The 15,582-nt window shown below is 36.9% G+C and overlaps 1 protein-coding gene across 3 annotated transcripts in view; it reads right to left on the bottom strand.

The window, feature by feature from the left end:
• CCDC171 (coiled-coil domain containing 171) overlaps nucleotides 1–15,582 on the bottom strand; it is a 173,692-nt gene that overhangs the window by 14,130 nt on the left and 143,980 nt on the right. For all 3 annotated transcript variants that reach the window (XM_032205832.1, XM_032205835.1, XM_032205833.1), the window contains one exon: nucleotides 7,690–7,842. In XM_032205832.1, coding sequence (XP_032061723.1) covers nucleotides 7,690–7,842 — 153 coding nt within the window. The remainder of the gene's footprint in view (nucleotides 1–7,689; nucleotides 7,843–15,582) is intronic.

Raw genomic sequence — 15,582 nt, 5'->3', positions numbered from 1 at the left:
CCAACAGCAAATGAAACTGTCAGGAAAATTTAGATGCAATAAAATTGGGTGGTTAAACCAACATGCTGGATTTGGAATAAAACTGAATTAAAGGAATTAAAATTAAGCATTATGTCAGTCAAACTTTATAAGAACTATTTTAAACAGGGTTTAGGGTTTTATTTTTGCAAAAGTTAGGCTTTGGACTTGGTGAAGTCCAGCCATAACTACCCATTTTATGTCCATCAACAGTGTCACATTTGAAATTTGCACAATGAAAAATATTTTGCATAAAATGTGTTGCTTCTGGCAACATTTCTGCCTAAATAAAAAGTTGTCAGGCAGTGTGTGACTTTAGTGGTACAGAGTTTTAAAATGGTGGCTTCAGTCCAAGGCTAGCTAATAACGGCTGACATGCACTGGAATCTTGAGGCCTAAATCAACATTGTTTTCACAGCTGTAATTAAGCCACCTAATCAGAAGCACATTTTGACGGGACAGTTTCTGGAAGCCAGACATTACAATTTCTTATGCCTGGAGCGCAGTGGCTCATGAGAGGTCCTCATTTAATTTCAGTTTTTTTTTTTTTTTTTTTTAAAAAAAAAAAAAAGGCTGTAAAATGAAAAGACTATAAAAAAAGCAGTGTACAACTGTTGAAATGAAGCAGGCCTATGTGTTCATGCCTTGACCAACTCCGTATCCCACCCTCCTTCGGCTCTCTGCCGAGTCCCCAGCTCTCAAGTGGCAGCTGCACACAGTGAGATTAAGGGCTTTTGCCAAAGTCAACAGATGAGCTGGTCTGAACTGGCTCTCTGTGTGTTCTGATTGTAAATTGTGCTGGTGATGATTAGAGAACTCTAACACAGGATGTCGACTCTTAAAACTGTCCAGAGAAAATAATTTTTTTTTTTTTTTAAGTTCAGGAAATTTTTTTAAACTTCTTTTGTGGGTTGGTACATAGTGTTGTGTCTATAACTTTCAGATGATTCAAATGCGAATTCACACAAATGAAGTGACTATGTTATTAAAAAAAAATACACCCTTAGATGCTCACAGCACGATCCTTCATTTAGGGATGTTTATACAACAGTGTTGCTGCTGAATGCAATTCTCTAACTAGTGTACTAGAGCAGTTCTTGTGTTTCTACCACCTGCCAGTGGAAGATACCCCTAAAATTCAGAGTATCAACTTCTTGTATTTTGTGACTGTTGCTTCAGCATGTTGTCATACTTGAAATGGCTAAATTGTCTTGCTCATTTTCTGGAGCACAGCTACATTAGTAACTTTAACATAAACTTTCAACCCCAGAGGCCATTGTAAAACTATCAATATGAAGGCACCAGTCACTGGGGTCTGATTACATTTAGTTCTGCATTTTAATTACATATGGATTCTATTAACTGAACCTTTTGCCTTATAGGCAACATTTTAATCAAATTACTATAATTTTCAAATATGTTACAATAGTCTGACAAGTTAAAAGTTCACATACCTAGAATATTGAGTATCAAAAAACTTTTGCATAGAAAAGGAAGTATTCTTTACCAAACAGCAAATGTGTTGTTGGATTGCTGTAACTCTTTTTGAACACCTTGCCCCAAGTCACAGAATGTGATTTAAAATATTGGTTTCATATTATTATATTTTTATTTGTACTACATAATAAGCAAATAGTTTAAACTATATGATTTATACTGCTCGGTTACAACTATTACTTATGTAAGCAATACCACATAACAAGGTGAGCATTTATACCAGGATACCTGCATTCCTTGGCTATGCAGTTAAGTTGGCAACTGATGGTCAGTTGCTTACAGTCAGGTAAGAAAGTCAAATACTTCAGTAAAAAAATGAGTCCCTGGTAGATACTACTGCTTTCCAGATTTATCTTGATAAAAGACATCAAGCTTAGTAAATAGAATAGGTTTTTATTATTATTATTATTTGCTTATTCTGGTATTTCTGCATATTCATGTCTATTATTATTTCAATAGTGGAGAAATTCTCCTTAAAGGGCTGCTGTATTTTCCTTTACTTCTACCACTTTAAGAATATTCGTATGTTTCACAGTAAATAAACGATGCACTGGTAATTAACAGTACTGAGTAAAATTACTGTTATTTGAGGTCTACCTCTTACTGAATTCTGCCCTGGATTATTGCCAAGAAAATGCTACAAAACAAAGGTAACAATGAAAATATTAAATTTTAAAAGTCTGCTTAATTCTTTGCATGGAAAATTAAAAACTAGTGTCTTCAAATCTTTTACAAAACCAGTTCGATTCCAAATCTTTTAAAAAATCTTTTTGGTTGAACTGTGCATCAGGCTAGCATGAAGTAGTGGAAAAGCCAAGCAAAGTTTTCATCCAGAACCTATCTGCTTCTTGCAACATCTGGGAAGAATTCCCCCAGCTACATCAGTCATTCCATGTTCTAACACAAGAGATATGGCTCTGGCCCATGAAAGACTTTCTCTGACATTTAACACTACACTGATGGAGTTCGAGACTTTCTCCTCTGCAGCAAGTGAAAGGCAGTGGTCTATTTCTTCCTCTCCAGTTCCTTTCTCATAATTCTAAATGTAAGATGCTGCATCCCTGTTAGAGGCAGGTCCCAGCCTTGAAATGCTGTTTGAACCAGTGACATGGAAACAAAGGGTATGGGGAAAGACATGCACTGACCAGACTAGTCTGGCTAAGTAGGAAGATAGTGTCAGTGGTGTAGTTAACTGGTAAGTCTGAGTTTCAAGCATTTATTTTCTGTCTCCCTCCCATCAAAAAGATGCAAGTAGGTCATGAGAACCGAGAGCTGACTGCTTTGAGTATGAAGTATACTTTCTGCTTAATTCTGTTTTCAATAAAATATATAAAATATTCCCACATGTAGGTTCATTCTAGTTGCTTCTCTCACCGTACCAAAACTTGTAATCCTTACATTTGCAGTACTTTACAAGATAAAATTTACTAGGAATTTTCAGACAAAAGACAGACAAAGACACAACTATGGGGGGAAAAAAAAAGGAAGGATGATGCAAAGCCACATAAAGCAATGAGTGATTTGATTTTCAACCCGAGTTAGGAGAAGCATCCAAAGACAACAGTTATTTTCATGGCTCATTGCATGAGAACTCTGCTCTTCTTACAGACTTTCTCTACATCTGAAACTTGCCTTCTCTACCTTTACAATTGAAGTTATCCCTTTGACTCCCCAAATTTAATTTTCTCCAGAACAGCATAGAAAGCTTTCTTCATCAGCTTTGTAAGTTACTATCTTTTCCCCTTCATTCATTCATTTTCTATCCTCCTTTGATTCTGACGTGAAAGCCACAAAAAAAAAAAAAAAAAGTCACTAACAAAATCATCTGCATACTTCTGGGAGATTATTAAATATAGTGCCCCATTTCCCTCCCATGGTGATTTACCCTACACACACATGCCACTGAGTGGAATGGGCCACAAAGTACACTCAGGATCAGAGAGACACCTGACTGCTTGGATTAGCGTTACAAGGGCTTCTTTCATTTGCCAAAACTGATGGCAGAATATTTCACATCCTTAAAACCCTGACAGTAGTACCGGCACCAGGCACAAAATCTCAGGGCTGAAAGCCACAAAAACACCTTCTGGAGCACAATTATATTGGACTGAATTCTGTCACTTCCTGATACATGTCAGGAACTGGAAAATACAGTGTCACTGCACCCACTCCCCACAGCACTGCTTGTAGCAACACATTCCCTTAGCCATGGACTCATGCTTGCCATGTGACTAATGTGATGCCACATTTTTCCTCATAGCACCCACAAAATAATTGCTTATGACTATACTACTGTACAGTACTGCACTTAAAAGCTCCCAGTTCAAAGCCTACTTGCTACTACAACTCTGAATGAAAGTGCAAGCATAGTAATAAGTTCAGGCATTTGAAAAAGTAAAATGGATCAAAGGAGTAGAGTCCAGTTCTGTGAAAATATTGGCAAGTGTTCCCTTAATAGGAAACCCATAAGCACAGTCCAGTTTGTGATGTTTACATTACTAACTGTTGCTGAACAAAAAATAAGCAGGAAAAAAATAAGGAATATTGTAACATTTTAGCTGGTATCTTCTCTCCTTATATGTACAGTTCCTACTTATGAAGAACTTCCACTAAGACCACCTTACAAGAACACTAAGCTTTCCTAAGGCAAGTTGTAAGAGGGCATAAGGGCACAGACACATAAAGGGAAGGCCACTGAGAAGTTTATAACTGGAAAAGAGTTTCTTAAAGTTCATGGAGAAAATGGCAGTGCCAGTCCTGTAATGAATTGAGTGCTCAGTGAAATTCTCCATCTTATTTCATGCTAGAGGCTGACCGCTGGCTTCTCTGTTCTTCCTCTGGAGCCTAAATCCTCATAGACAAGTGTATATATATGGCCATACCAATGTCACATTATTAGCTGAACTATTATTACTATTATTACTAGCCCTACCAATTATAGATATGGCCCTAAATGTGGTATGCAGCAAGTTACAGAGGACAGAATTATGACTGCAGCAGTTGCACTTCAGAAAAAGTAAATTTAAAGAAATAAGGAAATACAGAAAACTGAAACTTAGGGTTGCAAAGACTTTTACAATGTGTTAATGGTTTGATAACAGAAATACAGGGAAAAAAAAAGACATTTTAGAAATGTAAGGGAAGTTGCGTAAGCATTTGGTAGAGGAAAAAAGCAGAAAAGTAATTAAAAAAAAAAAAAGAGAGAGAGAAAACAGATACAGAAACAGGGAACAACAGGAAAAAAAAGGTTTAGCTATAAAAATAATGGCCTATATTTTAGCCATACTGAATTTTAAAGAGTTGCAAGAATGAAATCTGCACGGGGCCTTCATCTGCACAGAGGAAGAATCAGCAGAGATGAGTACAACAGACAGGTGGACTCTAACAAAGAGCACACATATATTCTGCTCTTGACATCCTTTCACCTCACATCCTCTTTTCTGTAAACTGTGTTTCCAGCATTTATTTCACCTCTGTCCATCATAATCATATCCCTTTATATTCCTCTCTGTTGGCATTAGCATGAGCACACATAACAACCTCAGAATCTAAAATTTATTGACTAGAAGGAAAGTGGTTGGCCTGGAACTAGACTGAAGGATGGAGATGTCAATTCAAACACTTAGAATAAGATGAAAAGTCAAAATCACTGATGTTGCCTTATTGAATCAGATTTGTTCAATTATTAGAAGGAGGAAAAAAAAATAAAAAATAAAAAATAAAAGCAACAGAAGAGAAGTGGTGTGAATAGAAAGAAAGGTGATGCAGTTAGCAAATTTCAATACAAAAAAGTCAATTCGGAAGGCAACACCTTCTCAACATGCAAAAGACACTGCTGATAAATTGCCCAAACTTGCAACAGACAGCTGGGAGGTCATATAATGTTATACAACCAGTGTATAAGACACCAAGAGACAGTCATGACACAGTGATATAAAAATTGGTCTTATAAGCTAGGTGCCCACTCACTTGGCATGCACCTCAAAAACTTTTCAAAAATTTGATTCAGCACTGAGCTCACTGTTCTAGGAACACAGGCATATGTCAGAAGAAGTTCTGCAAAATAAAATACAGTCTAAACTGATTAAGACACCACATCCACTTGCTGTGTTTCTTACATGAAAAAGTTTTGTTTGCATTGTTATTTGAATTGGATATGTGATTAAACAATGATTGAAAACAACTAAGTGTGTTATCATTATGAAACCCAACAGATGGCTGAGAAAAGGCATTATTCTGTTTCACTGAAAATAATCAACCAAAAAGTCAGCTGTATTTTAATACAAAAGGAAACTTAGTGCAAACTTCCTCAAAATCAGAATTGGAGCTTGTCATCTGAATCTTAAAAATATAAGCCATGCTGGAAAGCTGTGGTGCCTGAAGTTACTAAAACTCATGTTTCATGCAATGTTTGTGAATATTAGGAACACATTTTACAGAAAATACAAATATTAAACAATACCCTATAGACACATATAATTCTTTTCAAGGAAGTTTGAGAAACTATCATTCTGATTTTTTTTTCCCCTTTACATACAAATTTTAGAACACTTTCGATTAACACTTATGCTGAGGTTAAAATTAAACCTTGTCTCTAAAAGAACTGTTTGTCTCCTCAGCAGGTTGTATAGAAGTACTACACAGACAGTACTAAACTACAAACACTATCATCTGTACATTGATACTGTAGGCAGACACCAATTACTTATGAAAGGATTACATTTAATCATAGGCTTCAGAGAGCTGGGGGGGGAGGCAGTTTGTTTGTTTTCACTGTAACAAATCAAGCCACTGCAAAGACCTCCATAGACAGGACTAGTAGAATCTTTGCTAAAAGCTCTCTCAATCCAAATGAAAGCAAACCTTGCTGCAGCAAGTTTGGCACACTTCCTTAGTATACAAGTGGTCATCTTGATTTAAACAAAAACAATCATAACAAGCAAAGGAGCAACCCAATTACACTGGGCACAGGCTCAGCAGGACACATGTAAACCTAGTAGAAACATAAAGAAAGGCTGGTTGGAGGAGAAAAGAAGCAATTTCCGTGAAGCAATTTCATTGAGCTTTTCAGAAAGGTTGCACAGCCACAAATAAAACAATGCTTTCATTCAACAATTATCATCTCAAGATCTTAAAAGTGAAATTCAGCACTGATGAATATATTTTCTATTTGTGCTAATTTTGTATTGTGTTGATTTAATGTAGAAGCATCATAATAAATTAATGCAATTATTTTGGAAACAACAAAAGTGATAGTCACAATCTTTGGATATATATTTGCTGAGGTGTCTGTGCCATTTGCTTTGACTGCTCTCTTCTTCAGGATTTTATGTTTCAAACAGAAAATCGAACAATCCTGATTTTCCTTATGGCCCTTTGCTTCACAAGAATAAAAGATGAGGAGGATGAGGAGAAAAACAACAACAACAACAACAACAACAAAAGGCAAAAAAAAAGCCCACCTCCTAAAGCTTTCTCCTTAATCCTGTGTGCAAAAGTGAAGAAAGATGGAGAAGAAATCTATCAAGTGTCTGCAAGTTGCACAACTTAAACAGTCTCGTTCTAGACATACTTGACCATATATCTTTGATAGTTAATGTGTCTTGCCTGTGTGACAAATACATCTGCATCCAACAATCCCCTAAAGACACTTCTCAGATCTGAGGAATCACATTATTAGCCTTAAACAAGTTCAAGTGTCTTTGTGGACAACAACATTTTAGACAAGAAATGATCTCTAAAATTGGATTTTAACCTTATAATGGGATCACAGTGTTTTCCTTTAGTGAGATGCATTTTCATCACCATCTACAAAAAAAAAAAAAATCATGCATCCTAATTAACACTGTCTTTACACGCATAATTAATAACGGTTTCTTTTCATAGGCTGCTGTATCTTTAGACGGTTAAATTCCTCAGGTCCAAAATTCAGCTGGTTGTTGTACTGCCAAAGACAGAAATCACTATGTGTACTTTTCCAGTGACAGCAACAAAGAGCGGGTTCTCCCAGAAGATACGGTAGTAAAATTAATCCTTGTGTTAACTTTTATCACCCCTTCTCTTCTGAAAAAGTCTCAAGAGGTTTCTCTTGCCACTGCAGAAACTGTACAGCATGAAGGGAGATGCTCAGAAACTACATCCAAACGACAAAAATTCATTGAAAAGCAGACTTACCAATTGTAAGTTCTCACTTTCATGAAGACAAGCTGTTTGGAGCTTGGACTTTAGCACTGCAGTGTGAAGCTGATGAGATGCTGTTTTTCTCACTAACATGTCAACTCTGGAACTTGCAAGCTGGTAGACATCCACAAAACTTTTAATCATGGCCTTTAAAAAGTAAAATAAATAATCAGTGCCAGGCAGGATATACTTTAATGCCAAATAGCATATGCCCAAATTCATTACACAAGAGCTAACTTTTATTAATCAAAGAAATCAAACAAAAGGTTAGAAGGCAAGCTAAATTTCACTCTCAGGACAAACATTTAAAAGTCTTAAATGGGTCTTTATTTTCCTTCTGTTATCTTAAACATTAATAGCATTAAAGAAAATTGCTGTGCACCCTAACTAGAAGGTGTTGATGAACTATTTTCAAACATGCCATGAGCAGCTGATACTACTTTTCACTCTCTGTACATGTAAGACAGTGCAAGTTCAATTTCTTTTCATAAAGAATCAGTACAGTGTTTCAGCTTAAAGTTCGTATCTTCTCCAAAGAATCACTATACAGCTTCAGGTTAATGTTCATACTATCAAAACAACTTGAGTTACTAATCCTCCCACTCCACGTTTAAAAAAAAAAATTAATTTGGAAGAAACAAAAGAAACAGAGTAAACCTACAGAACCCTGAAAGTAAATAATCTGATTACTATATAGCTGGGAAAATATAATTGTTTTCATGTATATAGTAGAAGAATGTCCCAACCGTGTAATATTGATCAGATTGATAATAAAGTTAGCAGCACAAGAGAGTACAAATGATTTGGCAGTATTGGTAACTTTATATTTACCCTAAATAGTATAACACTGTTGAGATTATTGGACTTCCTTACAACTGGTTAATCACATTTTATAGGTTACAGTTTTCCCTTCTGAAATGACCTGTAGCGAGTTTCTACTGTATAAACATATTACGGATAATATGAAATTGGTCTTTTGAATGTAATTCTGTGGTATAGGCAAAAATAAACTTAGTACCACAAACAGGCATTCACAAAGATTTTTACTATTTTCCTTTCTTTGTTTTCAAACATGCTACTGCTTTTGAGAAAAAAACTTGATGCATCTGGAGTCAAACACATTTTTTCATTGTTAAATGTAGAAAACAGTGGTAAATTAATACCATCATATCTTTTCTCATCAGAAAGAATATCCAAAATATTTTCCATTCCACAGTGCTAGTCCTAGAAGTAGATTGACATAGTTTTATAAATTTGCCTCTGTGAGCTCTGATTCTGATTTTAAAGTTATTTCATTTACATTCTACTTCACGAAAATGCTGCAGCCCTTGACAAACAATACCAAACAACAATGTGAATACAACTTACACTCCATACAAAACTGCATGAGAGCCTTCATATAGCAACAACTGTCCACATGTTAAAATCAGATATGAGGAAATATCTCCATGGAGTGGGCCTGCGACTCATAAGCAAGGATTATAACAATATGTCTCAAGAAGCTGTGTCTCACAGGAAAAAAAATAAATTTTGTGTGTTCCTTTGATTACTTCCCACATGATATTTAAAGGTATCACTAAGTTAGAATGCATAAAGAGGATTCCTTCCACCCCCACTACCGCAAACTTAGTGAAGCCACTAATCTACATAGCCCTACATTTCCAAATGTAGCCCATATATAATCCAAATCCAAATTCAAAATCCAAAATCAAAATCAAAAATCAAAGCCAAATCCAGCCCATACATACCTTACATTTCCAAAGCCACTATAAGCCCATACAGTTATCTGAAACAGCAGTATCATTTCCTTCATCGCTGAAATTCAGCTTTTTTTTTTTTTTGTCTTGTCTAAAAAGTCCAAAAATCAATGGAATCAATGTAGAGAAAACATATTAATTCTCCAGCTTTTATTTTCAGGTATAGCAAACTTTTTTCTACAACACCTAGATTTTTTTAGCCCAGAAGGAAGCAATTTCTCAGTTATTTACAATTCTTTAGCAATGTGCAAAGTAGCACTTTTGCACCATAGGTATGCATTCTTTTCTGCATATTCCAGCACCCTATCAAAGCATCAGGGTCAGCTTGGATTTCTCTCACTCAGGGTCAGGTTAGGGAAAACAGTGTTTTGGGGTCTTCCAGTGGGTGACATGAAATCCTTGAGAATGAGTGCGCAGAAGAGTTGTTTTAAATGCCATGGGAAGGAAAATGCATTGGGTTTTTAGATGTGCCATTGGAAGGCGTTCATTTATGTATGATTTTCCATAGCTCATGTCAGTTGCACATTGAGTCACAAACCTGTTTTCCACAGTAAAAGTTTCACTTACTAGGAAACTCGATACTCATGAAATGGGGATAGAGTCTGGTCACTGACATATTAGAAGATCTATCAAATAATTATTAAACAAGTTCCTGAAGGAGTCTAGCAGCTTAATTTAGATTCCTGTTTTTGGCTTACAGATACAAATATATCCGCAGTTCTGGAAATTGTTCAACAACCAACAATACCTGTTAATAGAATTTCAGAGAAGGGCCATCTTGCTCTGCAGAATTCTGTTGCTCTCCTGCTAAGGAGTGCTTTCTTTTGTTAAGTGTACATAGCAATAAGATGTAAGATAACTCAGCAATCCTCCTGATCAGTTTTTATAGCACAAAACTTGACATGTATACATATCTGCAAGATCTGCACTTAAGCGAGCACTTCCTGTTTTGAATGTATTGGCAATACTGAGACATGCAAACTGGGAACAGAACATCTGAAACAATAAAAATTTGCCTTCCATTACAAATATAAACATTTTTAAAATATACATCAGAACACGACTTCTATTCAGAGAAGTCAGATGAAGTGATCCCTGAACATTATAGGAATCAATATTAATGTAACTCAGACCTCTTTAAAAGTTAACAACTTTTCAGATAGATGAGTAGTGGAGAGAAGACTTAACCAAGGAGGGCATGGTAATTCTGAGGCTGGATAATATGAATTTTAAACATTACTGACTCTAGGTGGGCCTGCCTAAACAGGAGGGTTAGACCAGATGACCCCTTCCAACCTTAGCAGTCCTGTGATCCTGTGATTACGAAGTCATTCTAAGGATGGAACAGGGTATACAAGTTAACAGTGGTTAAAATTACTTAAGATTTTACAGTTTTAACAGCAATAATTATAATGAATTACTCTTCATTAATCAAAGAAAAAGAAGCAGTCAGCTGAACTTGGTTTTTACAGTGACCTTTCACTCCACCCCATGTTTTATGTTATAAAAGACTTCACTATTACATAAAGTTCTACATCATATGCTACTGAAATAGGCGAAGCAAGTCATAATGGTAGAAGTGCTTTCATTGTCAGAATTGTAGTGCTCCAATACTAAGTCAGGACTTCCCAAAAAAAAAAAAAAAAAAAAGCATGACTTCACCAGGTAACTGACTGCGACTCACAGGATAAAAATGTATTCCTAAGGTTGGCATGGAGTACGTACAGCGCAGACTGGACAGACGTACATCCATGGACCGTGATGCACCCACGACTGCTGGGGGAGCTAGTAGATGTCATTGTGAAGCCACTCTATAATCTCTGTTCAGTCATGGTGATTGGAAGAAACACATGAATATTAATGGCAAGCAAATGCCTCTCCAGTCTTTAAGAAGGGTAGGAAGGAGGACTGAGAGAACTACAGGATGGTCATCCTTGCCTCAGTCCCCGGGTAGGTGATGGAATACCTAATCCTGGAAACCATTTCCAGGTACATGAAGGACAAGAAAATCATCAGGAGTAGTCAGCATGAGTTCACCAGTGGGAAGTCATGCTTGACCAACCCATTAAGTTTCTACAATAAAATGACCAGCCTGACGGATCAGAGAAGAGCGGTAGATATTGTTTATGTGGACTACAGTAAGGCCTTTGACATGGTCCCCTGTAAGATCCTCATGTACAAGCTGTTGATGTATGGGCTGGGTGGGCAGACAGTGACCTGAAAACTGGTTGAATGACAGAGCCCAAAGGGCAGTGATCAGTGGTGCAAAGTTTACTTGGAAAGCCAGTAACTAGAGGTTTACCCCACAGTGGGTCCAGTCTTATTTAACATCTTAATTAATGGTCAGGATAATGAGGAAATAATGTACCCTCAATAACTTATGACACAAAACTTGGAGGAGTGTCAAATAGATCAGAGGGGCATGCTGCCATCCAGAGGGACTTCAACATGATGTAGAAATGAGCTGAAATGAACTTCATGATGTGTTAGAAGGCAAAGTGAGAAGTCCTGAATGTGGGGAGGAAAAATCCCATGTACAAATACATGTGTATGGGACCACCCAGCTCATAAAAAGCAGCTTGGCAGAAAAGGCACTGGGGGCTCTGGTGGACAACAAATTGAGCATTAGCCATCAGTGTGGCCTTGTGGCAAAGAAGGCTAATAATGTCCTGAAATGCATTACAGAAAGTATTGCCAAGAAGTTGAGGGAAGTAATCCTTCCCTATATTCAGCATTGGCACGGCCACACCTGGAGCAATGAGTCCAGTTGTGCGCCCTCCCAGTACAAGAGAGACATGAACATATCAGAGAGAGTCCAGCAAAGGGCCACAAAGATGACTGAGGGCCTGGAGCACCCTTTCCTCTTATGAGGAAAGGCTGAGAGAGCTGGGACGGTTCAGCCTGGAGGACAGAAGGCTCAGGGGAAATCTCATCAGTGTATGTAAATACCTGAAGAATAGGTGCAAAGAGGATGGAGCCAGGCTCTTTTCAGTGGTGGCCAGGGACAGAACAAGAGGCAATGGACACAAAATGGAAAGCAGAGGTTCTGTCTGAACACCAGGAAATGCTTCTTTACTATGCACGTGATCGAGCATGAGAACAAGGTTGCACAGGGAATGTGTGGAGTATCCTTCCTTGGAGGTGGTCAAAAGCCATCTAGATATGGTCTTGGGCAACTGGCTCTAGGTAGCCCTGCTTGACTGGAGTGACTAAATGGCCTCCAGATGTCCCTTCCAACTTCAACTGCTCTGTGATTCTGTGAGAAAGCATGCTTTTGTCTTGAAAATTGCAATTTTCTCCTGAAATTTTCATGAAATTTGCAAGAGTGACAAAGTTCTATTTTCAAGTGTAGTTTTCAATGGACAAGTTACATTGAGCCTCAGTACATCTAAGGAACTTTTTTGTTGTTGTTTAAGACAGCATCCTAGTCTAGAAATTCCAATAAACGCTTTAACTATCTTTGAACTGAATCAGAACATTTTGAAAAATTGAAGAAAGTGATATTCCCTTGGTAAAGGAATAAAGTATTTTAAATTTCAAATCCTGATTTCTTAGGAAATGGAACTGTGAAGATTCTGAACATTTCACACTTTGTCCTTTTGCCTGATTCCCCAACTTGTTAAAAAAAAGCCACAAGACAAAAGCATTGCAAAGCCATATGCATAGCCACCTATTGGTGCTCCATTCTCTGAAGACAGGCAGATAAGCATGTAAATAGATAAAAGAAAACATATGAAACTCAACAAAAAATAAACATATTTTAAGTGAAATTAACAGATGATGTTTATCAAAGCAGACATAAGGAAGAAGGTTCTTATGACCTTTTCACAGATGTTTCATCTTTAATATGAAGGTACTCATAGGGCTACAAAGATGGTGAAGGGTCTAGAGGGGAAGATGTATGAGGAGCAGCTGAGGTTCCTTGGTTTGTTCAGCCCCGAGCAGAGCAGGCCGAGGGGAGGCCTCATGGCGGCCTGCAGCTCCCTCAGGAGGGGAGCAGAGGGGCAAGCGCTGAGCTCTGCTCTCTGGGGACAGCGACAGGACCTGAGGGAACAGCATGGAGCTGGGACAGGGGAGGGTCAGGCTGGATATCAGGAAAAGGATCTACACCAAGAGGGTGATTGGGCACTGGTAGAGGCTCCCAAAGGGAAGTAGTCAGAGCACCAAGCCTGTACGAATTTAAGAAGTGTTTGGACTGTGCTCTTAGTCATATGGTCTGAATTTTTGGCTACACCTGTGTGGTGCCAGGAGTCAGACTCAATGATGCTTGTGGGTCCCTTCCAACTTGGGTTATTCTATGGTTCTATGATTCATACATACTTCTGGCTTATGCTACAGGTTGGTGCAGCTGACAAGCTTGAGTTGAGAGTACAAATGAGACAAACTAATTTAATGCTGTTCACATACTACAAACTAGTGAACAGCAGAGCAAAATTGCACAATTTAAGCTGTGCTTTATTTCTTCAGATTAATCTTAAAATGGATTGAGGACACTTAACATTAGAGATAGTCCTCCAGAAGACCCAGAAAAAAAGAATGAATATTCCCTGTTTACTTTTGAATAACTTATCATCTCCTTCTGTACACCACTTCTAGAACCATAAATTTTAAGGCACACAGTGCTTTACAATGCCGTTAAAACAGCTTTTTCACATACAAATTTACCAGACTGGAAGACTCCAATATTTAGAAAAACTTAAATTAAAAATAGCATTGTACTAACTAGTACACAACAACCTTTAAGAAACATGAAACACAACATGTGAAGAAAATTCAGCTTATTTTTTAAATTAATTTATGAAATTCAGAGGTTACTCAAACTTCAGTTGTTATCAGTTCAGTCATAATAGAAATGTTACATGAAATATACAGATCAGCATATGCAAATTAGCAGATCTCTCATCAAAGTTTTAATGTTTATTATACATTATAAAAATTTTATTTTTTATTCCAAATTAAAACACCATACATGTTGTCATCCTTACCCTCAGTACTTCTCTAATGAGAATGAACACAGTTTAAAACAAGCCATTTTTATACATATTATGAATTCTAAATAATTGCAAATGGAAGTATGCATTTAAGGTTTTAGACTATTCTACAGCTACGAATAAAATACCCAGTGATTAAGAACCAATTTCTATATTTTAACTTCCATACAGTATGATTGACACAGGATCATTCAGGACTTGCTGTTATCCCAGAACTGTATCTCCTGTTTAGAGGGAATAAAGCTAAAGGCGACCTGGTGTGAAATGATGCTTACAAAAAGGTATCACACAGACTAACAGCCTGACAATGTAAGCATTTCATTTGTAACATCACATACAGCAGCCAGAATAACAAGATCATCTACTTTGCACAATGTGCTTAAAAGAAGTATTAAAAAAAAAAGTCAAAATTAACATTTGCCTGCTAGGTTCTCCCTTCAGGAAATTCTTGAACTAGAAAGAATATTAGTAGGTAGTAAATTTACCTAAGGGCAACATATACAAAAAGATGAAAAAGAACAAGAGAAGGAATAATGAATGGGCTTCAGAAGAATGAAAGATTAACTTCACTATAACAAGGTGCTTAGATGAGAATCTGAAAAGACAGAGAATTCTTTTTAGGGTACAGAATTTGGCTGAAGTGCAGTGCAGGCAAAGGCAACTGGTGTGAAAATAAAACTCCACAGATTGGAGTTCTATATGATTAATAGATAACCTATACAATGCCTGTCATTGCTGCCTTGCTTCAAACTATAAATAAATATATATTTATAATAAATAAGATTAGTTTAAAATGTCCACAAGTTAAAACATACCCCAATTAATTTTCAATTTTCTTAGAAGCAAGATTTCAGATTAATAGACATTTAAGTTTTCTGTATTTAGGGAAAAGGGATTAAAATTCATTTCCATCATATACTTAAACATTTGAAATCCCATTCTGTCTGCCTTGACCCATAGTCCAAAATGTCTAGTGGCAACATCAGTGGAGGATGTAAATACAGCAGCTTCTCAGGAATCAGGAAAAAAACTCAAGGGAATCAGCATTCAGCAAAATTGCACTTTTGCAGCTGTTTGGCACTTCTTTAATGATCTATTCTCCTTGTATCTCATTTCGACACTAAACTTTTTGTTGGGTT

The sequence above is a fragment of the Aythya fuligula genome, chromosome Z (genome assembly GCF_009819795.1).
Source record: "Aythya fuligula isolate bAytFul2 chromosome Z, bAytFul2.pri, whole genome shotgun sequence".
NCBI classification, from domain to species: Eukaryota; Metazoa; Chordata; class Aves; order Anseriformes; family Anatidae; genus Aythya; species Aythya fuligula.
This window is presented reverse-complemented; position numbering and strand designations above follow the sequence as displayed.